The sequence below is a fragment of the Colobus angolensis genome, unplaced genomic scaffold (genome assembly GCF_000951035.1).
Source record: "Colobus angolensis palliatus isolate OR3802 unplaced genomic scaffold, Cang.pa_1.0 Scaffold231, whole genome shotgun sequence".
In the NCBI taxonomy this organism is placed as follows: Eukaryota; Metazoa; Chordata; class Mammalia; order Primates; family Cercopithecidae; genus Colobus; species Colobus angolensis.
In genome coordinates this window covers 1,919,054-1,933,206 of record NW_012115500.1, presented here as the reverse complement: position 1 = coordinate 1,933,206, position 14,153 = coordinate 1,919,054, and the positions used below count along the sequence as shown (strand labels likewise).

General features: G+C 34.2%; 1 protein-coding gene across 2 annotated transcripts in view; it reads left to right on the top strand.

Annotated features, from left to right (window-relative positions):
* TRDN (triadin) overlaps window positions 1-14,153 on the top strand; it is a 420,523-nt gene that overhangs the window by 347,801 nt on the left and 58,569 nt on the right. For both annotated transcript variants that reach the window (XM_011944454.1, XM_011944455.1), the window contains exons 25-29: window positions 7,966-7,992; window positions 8,712-8,741; window positions 12,407-12,436; window positions 13,708-13,734; window positions 14,063-14,110. In XM_011944454.1, coding sequence (XP_011799844.1) covers window positions 7,966-7,992; window positions 8,712-8,741; window positions 12,407-12,436; window positions 13,708-13,734; window positions 14,063-14,110 — 162 coding nt within the window. The remainder of the gene's footprint in view (window positions 1-7,965; window positions 7,993-8,711; window positions 8,742-12,406; window positions 12,437-13,707; window positions 13,735-14,062; window positions 14,111-14,153) is intronic.

Here is a 14,153-nt window from a genome sequence, read left to right as displayed (position 1 = left end):
AATAAATGTTACTTTCAAAATTTATTTAATATAGTGCAGATAAGCTATTTTTATAGCCATAATTTTAAACTGCTATGACTGTTATTATTCATGTGTATGATATTTTAGGATAGTTTTGACTCTTGATTTTTCACTTTTAGTTGTTTGCTAATTCATTGAATATGGCCTTTATATTTTTATTTTTAAAATTAATCTATGCATAATAGGGGTAAAAATGGGAAACACGCCACTGACATTTTATTTGCTTTTTATGCAATTAAAGAAATTTGGAAAATACAGAAAATATAATAACTATAATAAAAAAGGCTAAAATCCCTATCATTACAATAAACATATATGGGTCTATGTGTATACTTTTATACTGCTACTTACTATTTGAAACATATTGTATCATATAGAGCCCATTACTACCTCCATGAGAACATCAAGGATACTATTTGATTTTATTTGTTAAAATATTTTTTCTTACATAAATTTGATTTCGTACCATATCTTTTATAGACCTCAATCACAAATGCCTAATTTGAATATTACTGTCATTGAGATTGAAAAGTTGACACACCATGATCAACACAAGCATGCTCTGCTTTTAGGTTTATCTACCGATGTCTTAGTAGACTGAAAGCTTTCTCTTTGACTCTAATTAAGCCTTATTTGCTGAAACATAATATATACAATTAGATGGGACTCAATTGTGACAAACAGCCATACCTTTATGTTACATGAATGCTGTTTAAAACAAAAACAACTATGGTTATCAAACAGTGGTTCTCAAACTTCAACATGCATCAGGTACACCTGGAAGATTACATTTACATTTCTGATAAGTTCTTAGGTGATATTGTTGTTTGAGAACCACTGCCTTACAGAATTCTCCCCCAGTAATCTACTTTTGGGCTTGCTATTGCCACCTAAATATAGACCTTAGGGAGGGCATAGACTTAGACCATGGGTAGACAGACATATACACACACTGTATTCATTAATATGATATGTGCTTAACTGCAAAAATGTCTTCAGATTTGAAATGGGTCCAGTATCTTCTTAACTGAATATATAAATTCATGAAACTGGACATGTAAAAGAATTAAAAGATGTTTATATTTTAATGGTGAGATTTCATTATTAGGACCTCTTTGCACTCTTCTGTCTGTGCTTCTTATCAGTTAATTAACAAATCCTAATAAATTATCCTTGTATGCACTATATGGGGTGAATGATGATTTTATCCCTTCAGGGGAATAATTTGTACATCTAAGTGGTCATCAGAATCATTTGAGGATATTAAATGACAAATCGCTGGGCCCCACCTCCAGAGTTTTTGATTTGGTAGGTCTGGAATGGAGTCCGAGGAGCTACATTTCTAGCAACTCTCCAGATGCTGCTGCTGCTGCTGCTGCTCTGGAAAGTACACTTTGAGGACCATTGCACTAGAACTTAGACTGACAAGGACTTCTCAGTGAGAAACACAGACACACAACACTGCCTCACATGCTGAAGAGTTTGTGAAACCTGATGTTTGTGGGTTTTTTTTTTTTCTAATTCCTGCGTATTTTATTTTACTTTTTCATAGGTCTTTGGGGAACAGGTGGTATTTGGTTACGTGAATAAGTTCTTCAGTTGTGATTTGTGAGATTTGGGTGCACTTATCACCCGAGCAGTATACATTGAATCCAGTTTGTAGTCTTTTATCCCTCACCCCACTCCCACCCTTTCAACTGGGTCCCCAAAAGGCATTGTATCATTCTTATGCCATTGCATCCTCATAGCTTAGCTCTCACTTATGAGTGAGAACATACAATGTTTGGCTTTCCAATCCTGAGTTACTTCATTTAGAATAATGGTCTCCAGTTTCATCCAGGTTGCTGTGAATGTCATTAATTCGTTCCTTTTTATGTCTGAGTAGTATTCCACTATGCCCAGTCTATACCGCAATTTCTTCATCAACTCATTGACTGATGGGCGTTTGGGGTGATTCCATGCTTTTGCAATTGTGAATTGCGCTGCTATAAACATTTCTGTGGAATTATCCTTTAAGTACAATGATTTCTTTTCCTCTGGACAGATACCCAGTGGTGCAATTAAAGAATCAAATGGTAGTCCTACTTTTAGTTCTTTAAAAAATCTCCACACTGTTTTCCAAAGTGGTTATAAAGCTTACATTCCCACCAGCAGTGTATAAGTATTCCCTTTTCACTGCAGCCATGACAACATCTATTATTTTTTAATATTCTTGCAGAAGTAAGGGGGTATCACGTTGTGGTTTTGATTTGCATTTTCCTGATCGTTAGTGATGTTGAGCATGTTTTCACGTTTTCGCTGGTCATTTATATATCTTCTTTTGAGAGTTATTTGTTCATATCCTTAGCCCACTTTTTGATGGGATTTATTTTTCTTGCTAATTTGTTTGAGTTCGTCATAGATTCTGGATATTATTTGTTTGTCAGATGTACAGATTGTGAAGATTTTCTCCCACTCTGTGGGTTGTCTGCTTACTCTGCTGACTGTTCCTTTTGCTCTGCAGAATTTCTTCAGTTTAATTAAGTCCCACCGATTTATCTTAGTTTTTGTTGCATTTGCTTTTGGATTCTTGGTCATGAATTATTTTCCTAAGCCAATGTCTAGAAGAGTTTTTCTGATATTATCTTCTGGTTTCAGGTCTTAGATTTAAGTCATTGATGCATCTTGAGTTGATTTCTGTAGAAGGTAAGAAATGAGGATCCAGTTTCATTCTCCTACACGTGGCTTGCCAATTATCCCAGCACCATTTGTTGAATAGGGTGTCCTTTCCCCACTTTATGTTTTTCTTTGCTTTGTCAAAAGCAAACTGTAAGTGTATGGCTTTAGTTTGGGGGTTCTCTATTCTTTTCCATTGGGCTTTGTGCCTATTTTTATACCAGTACAACACTGTTTTTGTGACTATGGCCTTATAATATAGCTTGAAATCATGTAATGTGATGCCTCCAGATTTATTTTTTTTGCTTAGTCTTGCTTTGGCTATGTGGCTCTGTTATGGTTCCATATGAATTTTAGGATTTTTTTCTTGTTCTGTGAAAACTAACGATGGTATTTTGATGGGAACTGAATTGAATTTGTGGATTGCTTTTGGCAGTGTCGTCATTTTCAAATGTTGATTCGACCCTGGTCATTTTCACAATACTCATTCTATCCATCCATGAGCATGTATTTCCATTTGTTTGTGTCATCTATGATTGCTTTCAGCAGTGTTTTGTAGTTTTCCTTGTAGAGGTCTTTCACTTCTTTGGTTAGGTGTATTTCTAAGTATATTAACTTTTTTGCAGCTGTTGTAAAAGAGGCTATGTTCTTGATTTCATTCTCAGCTTGACCACTGTTGGTATATAGCAGAGCTACTGATTTATGTACATTAATTTTGTTTCTTCAAACAAAATTTATCAGTTCTAGGGGCTTTTGGGAGAAGTCTTTAGGGTTTTCTGGGTGGACAATTTTATCATCGGCAAACAGCAACAGTTTGACCCCCTCTTTACCAATTTGAATGTCCTTAATTTCTGTATCTTGTTTGATTGATCTGGCTAGAATTTCCAGTACTATGTCGAAAAGAAGTGGTGAGAGTGGGCATCCTTGTCCTATTCTAATTCTCAGAGGGAATGCTTTCAACTTTTTCCCATTCAGTGTTACGCTGGCTGTGGCTTTGTGGTAGATGGCTTTTATTACATTTAGGAATTTTCCTTGGATGCCAATTTTGCTGAGGGTTTTAATCAGAAAGTGATGCTGCATTTTGTCAAATGCTTTTTCTGTGTCTATTCAGGTGATCATGTGATTTTTGTTTTTAATTCGGTTTATATGGTATATCATATTTATTGACTTGCATATGTTAAACCATCCCTGCATCCCTGGTATGAAACACACGTGATCATGGTGGATTATCTTTTTGATATGCTGTTGGATTTGGTTAGCTAGTATTTTGGTAAGGATTTTTTGCATCTATGTTCACCAGGAATATTGATCTGTAGTATTCTTTTTTGTTATGTCCCTTTCTTGTTTGTATTGGGGTGATGCTGGCTTCATACAATGATTTAGTGTGGCTTTCCCCTATCTCTATCTTGTGGAATAGTGTCAACAGAATCAGTACCAATTCTCCTTTAAATGCCTGATAGAATTCTGCTGTGAATCTTTCTGTTCCTGTAATTTTTTTTTCATTGGTAATTTTTTTATTACCATTTCAATCTTGCTGCTGCTTGTTACTGATCTGTTGGAGGTTTCTAATTCTTCCTGATTTAAGCTAGGAGGGTTGCATATTTCCAGGAATTTATTCATCTCATCTAGGTTTTCTAGCTTATGTGTTTAAAGGTGTTCATAGTAGTCTTGAATAATCTTTCATATTTTTGTGGTGTCAGTTGTAATATCTCCCATTTTGTATCTAATTGAGCTTATTTGGATCTTCTCTCTTCTTTCCTTGGTTAATCTTATTTATCTTTTCAACGAACCGTCTTTTTGTTTCATTTATCTTTTATATGTTTTTTGTTTGTTTCAATTTCGTTTAGTTCTGTTCTGATGTTGGTTATTTCTTTTCTTCTGCTGGGTTTGGGTTTGGGTTTGGTTTGTTCTTGTTTCTATAGTTCCTTGAAGTGTGAACTTAGATTGTCTATTTGTGCTCTTCCAGACTCTCTGATGTAGGCATTTAAGGCTATGAGCTTTCCTCTTAGCACCACCTTTGCTGTTTCACAGAGTTTGTAATAGCTGGTTTCACTATTATCATTGAGTTCAAAGAATTTTTAAATGTCCATCTTGATTTCATTGTTAACCCAATGATCATTCAGAAGCATGTTATTTAATTTCCGTGTATTTTCATGGTTTTGAAGGTTCCTTTTGTAAATGAATTCCAATTTTATTCCACTGTGGTCTGAAAGAGTACTTGTTATTTCAGTTTTCTGAAATTTTTAAAGACTTGTTTTATGGCTTATCAAAAAAGTGATTCTAGATGATTTCCAGGATCTTTTAAGTTTTGAAGTACTTTCATTTTGCATTATAAAATTTATAAGGTCCTACTGCTCTTATATCAAATTATTATCTTGTATTAAACTTTAATGGACTTATTTAATGAGTCTTTATAAGATTACTTGAGTAAAAATTTTTCCAGTGAAGACCTGTATGTGTATTGTATGCCCCAAATAATATTACACTTATAAATTTTACAAAAGTCAAATTTTATGATAATGACCTACATTGTCTTGACAAAATTAAAGTATAATAAATCTCTGTTGAGGAACAGGACTAATTTCCTCATTTGATCTAATAATAAAGCAGTTTCTGTGATATAATTAACCAAATTATATATTTGGAAAGTTTACTTTTTTCTACTTTTACAATGAAAATTCTAAACCACATAATATGTAGGCTTTAGGGCACTCTTGATTGGTTTTTGATGTATTTCTCTTACATTGTAGAAGTAGTTATAAAGTTTAATGTAAATATAAGACAGAAAATTTCTTTATAAATGAATTAATATAGTAATTTGAAAAATATCTGTTAAAGTATGTTAAATCTATTTACAGATATGTGGATCAGAAAGATTATAAAATTATTTCACCGTTGATCCCTGCTAAACAATCATCTTAGGAAGAAATTTTGTATAAAACAGATTATGTAGAAGCCTTCATTGACATTATTCAATAATGACTGCAGAGCTAGAATTATTAACAGGCTAAACTATATAGACCTAGGTTCATTGTAGACCTCTGACTATTGATACATAGATAAATTCTGGAACTGAGCTTGTAGATGCATAACTCCCATCCTCCAGTATCTGCCTCTGTTGTCACACGGTGTTCTCTCTGCGTGTCTTCATATTACATTCCCTCTATGTTTGTCCATGTCTGTATCTCTTTTCCTCTTTTGATCAGAACACTAGTCATATTGGATTAGGGCCCAGCCTAATGATCTCATCTTAGCTTAATTATGACTACGAATACTCTATTTCCATACAAGGTCACATTCATAAGGTACTGGGCGTCTGGACTGCCACATATATTTTGGGAGACAGAAGTCAGCTTCTAACAGATAGTATAAAGAGAAAGCAGAATAACTAGAAAGATGTTATGTGAATGCTGATGAGGCTGATATAGGACATGGCATGTGGACAACTAACTTGAAACCCAAATTTTATAATTAGACAGCTTTGTGGGAATAGGCAGTTGTCCTGTATTTATCACAACTTGGTTTTATAAATAGCAGAACTATTAAGTCAACGTTATCTTAATCTAGTTGGGCTTTAAGAGCACAACTGAACACATATATTTTCACACAATTGTACATGTGTTTTAGGGTTTTTTGGTGTTTCCATTCATGTTTCTTAGAGGCTTGTGTCAATACATGTGTTAGATTCTCAGAAAGAAATATGACTATTTGTCCTTTCCAATACCACTGGAGAGAATCTCTGTAACCTTGATTTTATCCTTACATTTGGCCAGATCACATAGTTATGTCCCTAAATCACATTTATTGGGCTCAAAGTGACTTTCCTCTTATTGAACTGTGTTTTGTATAGCATCTCTGGTGCATGTTGAGAACAATAGGTGGAGTTCTATAAAAACCATTACATATTAAGGTAAAAATATTGCTGAGGCTGTTATTTACATTATACAGCCTTTTGTTCTAAGAACCCAGGAAACAAATTTATCTCAGTTATCATTGCCAGTGATTACTCTGCTTCTCTTAAAGTATTTATATCTTAAGAACATCGTAAATTGTTTAACATTTGTGCTTTTTGTTTTCGCCTGAATATCAGAAAGATGAGAGGTAAATTTGCAACCCAAGTCAAATAAACTATGCAGTAACTGTCACATGTATTTTGTGTCCTAATAGTCTACCTTACACTGACCTGTGATCACTAACTGTCTTGGCCTTTCCAGACTCCCAGCTCCATCTTATAAGTTCAGCAATTTGCCTAGGCTGAGTTGCTAGGCAACTCATTGCTGCACTAAGGCCTTGTAACTTTCTCCAAGCACTAAACAGAAGCAATCACAGGGTACATCTGTTTTGTTTCCCATCACTAAAGTATCACTGTTCTTTGTTGTCTGATGTTCAATATCTTTAAAACCATTGTTTTATATATTTTGTCTGTTTTCCTTAGTTTCCAGTATGAGGACTAATTAGACCCCTGTTATGTTATCTTTGCTAAAAGAAAAAGTCACTAGGATAGGTTTGAAATTAAGAGAAGACAGTATTAATATTTATCCCATTACAGTAGAGCATACATATTATGTTTACCTTTCCCAAAAGTCAAGTGAACAAGAATTTAAAAAGAAAGGGAAAGTGATCAATGTGGTCAAATGTGTTCATTAGTCTTGGAAAGTAACAGAAAATTGGTGACCAGAAAGATGAATACATAGAATGGTGGAGCTAGAAACTAGATTATAGTGAATTAATGATGAATTGGGAGTGAGAAGTAGAAAAAACAAGTAAAGATGATATTCCTTAAAAAGTTGAGTTGAACACTGATGGACAGGTACTAGATGGCATTTGCAAGAAAACAGAATCAGAGAAAAGTGTTGACTATTCAAATATTTGTTGATGCTAAAAAGAGAGAAAATTAAAACTGACTATGAATAGAGCAGAGGCTGACAAAATGGCCCACAGACTGGCCACTAATTTTTATAAAGTTTTATTGGAACACAGTCACTCATATTTATTTACATTATTATCTATAGCTACTTCTATATCCACACAAATAAAGAATTGTGAGAGATCATATGGCCTAAAACCTGAAAATATATACTGTCTAACTGTTACAGAAAAAGTTTGTCAATCTTGCACTGAAGAACTTAGCCATAAGTTACACATTCTATAGAATTTTGACAAAAAAGGATAGGTGGAGTCTATATTGTTTGATTTTTATTTTCAAATATATAATATCATATTCAATAAAGTCAATTTAATAAAAATCATATGACTCAGCCTTTAATAATTTTTAAAAATTTTTTCTAGGCAAAGAAGTCAAGCCTAAACCTCCACGTATGTTATATGCATGCTAAAAAACAAATACATACATATGTAGACACATACATAAAATAGATCTTAAATGCATGCTGTTATTTATCTTGATTTCATGTTCAATATTTTGCTTATAGTCAAAGGCTTGTTTTGTACAGACAATGTACTCATTCTCTTCCGTGTATTTCTGAGAAAATGCTATGCCAAAATTTTCCTTCGTCCTTTATTCACTGGAAGTATCTTTCCTCACCTTGTCCTTAAAAATCTCAGTTCACATTTCCATTATTTTCCCCAAAAAAAAAATTTTTTTTTTTTTTTTGGAAACGGAGTCTCACTCTGTTGCCCAGGCAGTGGGCAATGGTGCGATCTCCGCTTACAGCAACCTCTACCCCCCAGGCTCAAGTGATTCTTGTGCCTCAGCTTCCCCAGTAGCTGGGATTACAGGCACCCACCAACAAACCTGCCTGGCCTCCCAAAGTACTAAGATTATAGGCATGAGTCAACATGCCTGGCCCTCGAAATATTTCTTATTGGGATCAATAGTGAGGAATTTGTTGTTACGTACTAGTTTGCCACAATCATAAGAAGACAGTTAATATGACATTAACTTTTCAAAGTTAATATGAGATTGAAACCAATGAATAACATAGAAAATAATTATATAAAAATAAATATACATGAATACAGGAAATGAATATCTTTCTATAATCATTTTTACTAATGTTCATCTATATTTTTAGAACTACAAGGAAAAAAAGAAGAGAAGCCAGGTATGTATATTTTATTTATAGACATATATGCTTTCCATGTTTATAATAAATAGCACAATATCTCTTTGCAAGTGTGTCCTAGTACAAATATTATATCAAATTTTATCCTTGACCAACTTAAAAAAACTAATAAAATATATATTTCTCTATGCTACCCACTTCTAGAAAAAACTCTATTTGCGTAGGTGAAATCTCTGAGAAATTTACATGGTTCAGAAGAAGTAACTGACTAATTGAATTGACTCCCACGAAACCAAAATTTTCTCTGATTATTGTAGGACACAGACATTCAATCAGCAAAACATCTGTTCTCATCCTTCTCTCTTTTGAGGCTTTTCAGTCAGATGCACATTTCTGAAGGCTGCAGTAGGCAGTAGAAACTTTTTCAAAAGAACACTCAACTGTCTGGTTCTGAACACCAGTTAAAATTTTGTTTACTGTTTCATAATTGTATTATTGCTGTAGGGCTACTGTAGTAAAATTCCACAAACTGGGTGGCTTAAAACAACAGAAATTTATTCTCTCATAGTTCTGGAGGGTAGCAGTCCAAAATGAAGGTGTCACAAGGGACCTGCTTTCCATGAAATCTGTAGAGAATTCTTCCTTGCATCTTCTGGTGTTTTCCAGCAATCCTTCATGTTCCTTGGCTTGTGGAAGCATCAGTTTTAATCTCTGCCTCCATCATCACTTGGAAACCTTCTCCCTTTGTGTCTGTATCTCTGCAAACCCTTCTCCTCTAATAAGTACACCAGCCATATTGGATTAAGTATCCACCCTACTGCCTTAAGACAACATCTTAACTAATTACCTCTGCAATAACCCTATTTACAAACAAGGTCATATTTTAAGGTACTGGAGGTTAGGTTGTAAGCATACCTTTTGGAAAGACGCAATTAAATCCATAACAGTCCATTCTCTGGCTGGCCCAAAATTTATGTCTTCCATAGGTGCAAAATATATTCACCCCATCCCAACATTTCTAAAAGGCGTAACCATTCTAGCATGGTTCTAAGTCCAAAATTTCTTCTAAATATCAATCAATAGTTCCAAATCTCATTATCTAAAGCATCTAAATCAGTTATATATGAAACTTGGAGTATGATTCTTCCTTCAGCAAAATTCCTCTTCTCTGTGAACCTGTGAAAACATGAAAAAAATTATTTACTCCCAAAATAAAATGATGAGACAGGTATAGGATGGACATTCCTATTTTAAAGGGAAGAAATTACAATAAAATAAAAAGAGGTCCTGATTCCTAAAGCAAATCCAAAACCTAGCATATTTCAAAGCCTGAGAATATTCTCTCTGGCTCAGTGCTCTGTACTCTGGACCTGGTGGAACAGTGGCCCTGCCCTCTTAGCTCAGCGAGCCGAGAGCCCTGCCTTGTCTGCCACAGGAGGTCCCATCAATCCAGGCGTTTGAATTCATGGCTCCTCTCTTACAGTCATTATCCCTTCATTTTATCATGCCTCTGTCCCTTTTTGTCCAGGCTGGCATTGTTTTTGCTTCTTTAAAATTCTCAAAAACCTGACTAGTATCACAATTAATTCATGGGGCGTCTAAACTATTAGATAAGAGGGTCCTCCACAGATCTTTCCTGGATAACCACATCTCTATTTCTGTCTTCTGCTGAAGTGGCTCCATGAGTCATACATCTAATCTCTTTAGCAAAAGTTTGTCCAGCCATCCTTGGCCCTATCTCCATGGCACACTGTCCAGATAGGCTGAGAATTTTTCAAATCAGTAAGTGCCAGTTCTTACTTGATTAACACTTTCTTCTTCAATTTATGTGTATGTTTCTTTTCACATTTTATTATAAACAACAAGGAAAAATCAACCTGCACCTTCCATACTTTGCTTGAAAATGTTCTTAGCTAAATTTTTAAGTATTCACTTACAATCTCCACCTTCCACCTAACAGAAGAACACAATTTATCCAAGTTTTCTGCTACTGTATAACAAATATTACCTTTCCTTCAGTGGCCAATAATATATTCCTTGTTTTCTTGAGACCTCATCTTTAAAATTCATTTATCTAGCGACATTCTACTTCTACTTATAATAATATACATCTATATGATTTGAATGTGTTTTCTCAAAATTTAAGTGTTACCTGTGTAATAAATAGAATAAATAGTATTGAGAGCTGGAGCCTTGAAGAGGTGATTAGGCCATGAGAGCTCCTCCTTTGTGAATGGGAACAAGGCCCGTATAAAAGAGGTTTCATGCGTTGTTCACCTAGCCTGCTGTCTTCTCCTTTTGCCTTTGCCCTGTAAGGACACAGCATTCCTTCTCTCTGGAGGACACAGTAGCAAGGTACCGTCTTTGAACCAGAGACCAAACCTGCTAATACCTTAATCCCGAACTTCACAGTCTCTAGAAGTATAAGAAATACATTTCTGTTCCATGTAAATTACCCAGTCTGTGATATTCTATTATAGCAGCACAAAATGGACTAAGTCAGAAATGCATCATTTAAAATGACAAGAGTTTTTTCTATAGCTCTCTTGAATTCTTTCTGAGTCCTCATCAGAATAACCTTTAATGTCAATATTTCTGCCAATAGTCTCTTAAAAAACAACCTGGGCTTTCTATATTAAGTGTCTCAAAATTCTTCGAACCTCTACCCATTACCCAATTTCAAAACCACTTTTACATGTATAGGTATTTGTTTCAGCAGCACCTATGTTCCTAAACCAAAATTGACTAGTTTCCTCGGATGGCTACAATAAAATATCACAAATTGTGTGGCTTAAAACTATAGAAATTTTTCTCTTTCACAATTGTGGAGGTTAGAAGTCAAAAATCAAGGTGTTGACAAAGCAACACTTCCTTTTAAACCGTAGAGGAGAATATTTCTTTGCTTCTCCTAGCTTCTGGTGTTTTCTAACAATCCTCAGTGTTTCTTGGTGTGAAGATATATGACTTCAATCTCTGCCTCTATTATCGCATGGTCATCTTCTCTCTTTGTGTCTCTCTCTTTGTGTCTCTTCTCCTCTTCTTATAAGGACAATAGTCATATTGGATTAAGAACCTACCCTTCTCTAGCAAGACCTCATCTTATCTTAACTAATTACGTAGGTAGCAACTCTATCCAAATAAGGTTACATGCTGAGGTACTGGGGGTCAGGACTCAACAGATTGTTTGGGAGAACACATTTGAGCCATAACACTAGATGTCTAAATTGCTAACTCACATAAGTACCCAATTAGATCTATTTCAAAGAGTCTCTTCCAACTCTTGTTGTTAAAATAATTTGTCTTATGTTGACTTTGGAACCATTTCCTGCAACAATCATCTTAGAAAAAAAGTAGAAAATTTAGATTTAAAAGAATTAGCTATACCAACAACTTGACAGACAAGTGCAAAGCATGTTTCTCTTTTGTGTTTAATAGTCCATCATTGGCAAACCAGCATAAAACTGGAATAAATTTTAGTTAATATTTATTTATTTATTTTTTTTGAGACGGAGTCTCGCTCTATCACCTAAGCTGGAGTGCAGTGGCATGATCTCAGCTCACTGAAACCTCTGCCTCCTGGGTTCGAGCAATTCTCCTGCCTCAACCTCCCAATTATGATAACCAAAAAAGTTACTTCTAAAAATTAATTTGTATTCTAGTTTATGTTTTCAGGTTTTAAATTTTCTGCCTTTTCTCTCCCTCAGAGCCCCAAATTAAAAAAGAAGCAAAACCAGGTAACATGAGCTTTATTTTATATAGATTCAGAGTTGACATTACCTTTATTTTATTAAGTACTAAAAGAGGCTTACATCTCACTAGGGAGACATGCACAGAGTCTCCAAGTTCCTCATTATTTTGTCCACTCCGTTGCTCAACATGATTTTATAGCACTGGATTAGGTGAGAATGGGAATATTCCCTAGACAAAAGCATCTAGAAAATGGCCTTAAATAAATCTCAACAGAGACTCCAGGTTTCTTTAGACATTTCTAAGGCTTTTATGAAATTAATAATAATCATGTTTAACTTACGGCTTTATTTCGATAATTCTGGTGGCTTTGTTTTCATAATTCTGAAATATTTCCAGTAATATACCAGAATCATAAAATGATAAAGTTATAGACTATTGTGGTTTGAAGGGAACGAGAGCAAGAATTTATTAAGCATCTATTGTGAGCTAAGGACCAGCATAGGATTTTTACTTTCATCATGTCATTATGAGAAACAGACAGCATGGCAATTATTATCTATACTCAATATCTGAAGAAGCAGTTCAATAGATCAAGTTCAGAAAATAAGTTATTATTCCAGGATTTTCAACTTAATCTATTTTGAAGCTAGGGGTCTGCCTCACATCTGATTTGCACCAAACCCTGGGTGCTCCCATTAAGAGATTGTCCCTAAAATGCTATCATTTTATTAGAAGGTTGATCTAAAAAAGAGGGTGACCTTTCCAAGTCTGTATTGTTATTTAGTGTTTAAGTCGTACCTGTGGTACCAACTAGCTATTGACCTGAGGCAAGTTCAAAAAAACCCTCAGGCTCTATGGTAGCTATTTCTTCATTATAAAAGGTTACTTAGCAAGATTCTTCAACATCAACAAATCAAGAATCAAAATCTAGACATATATTCAATAGTACCTCAGCCCCTGAATTCTCACCAGAACTTACCTGGCAGCTGATTATAAGCTTGGATATAGTTGCTCTTGTGATATATTTATAATATATCAAGGCTCATAGCAGCCTTGTTACATTACAAATATTATTATGATTTATTATTATTTTATTACTTATTTTCCTGATTATATTTATTTGCTGTAAGTGTGTATGTTTTACCAGATAAAAGCATTTTGTATGTTTGCCAGTTTTACTTTAACCAGAAACCCAATGCTATTTAAAACTAGTTATGCCTAGTTCTGTTTACAATAACCAATTATATTTGTTGTTGTTAAATATTCCATTTTGCAGGTAATTTAATCTAATATGTTATTTATTTATTCTTTTTAGCTGTATCTGAAAAAGTCCAAATACACAGTATGTATATTAATTTTATCTTTTATGCTTATGTAGAACTTTTTACAAAAAATTTTGAAATGTTTTCAAAATCATGTATTTTCAATCTGTACTTTTATATTCATGTTTTATTACAGCTTATGCTTTGAATACTATAGTTTCAAAAATTTTGTAAATAAGAATTCTTGGCATATTGTTTTCATGAACTAAAACCTTCAAGTTTTACATAGAAACAAGGATGATATGAAGGTTTCAGAATATTTTTCTCTATGGGCACATTTGCTAACATTTGCTAGTTATTTTCCCAGCTTCCAAATACCTAAAAAGATTTTCTTTTTACTATTTTCAGAACAAGACATAGCGAAACCAGAAAAGACTGTTTCTCATGGTAAACCAGGTATTTTGCAGGTGGTATTTGTAGTCTCAAATTGTCTCAATGG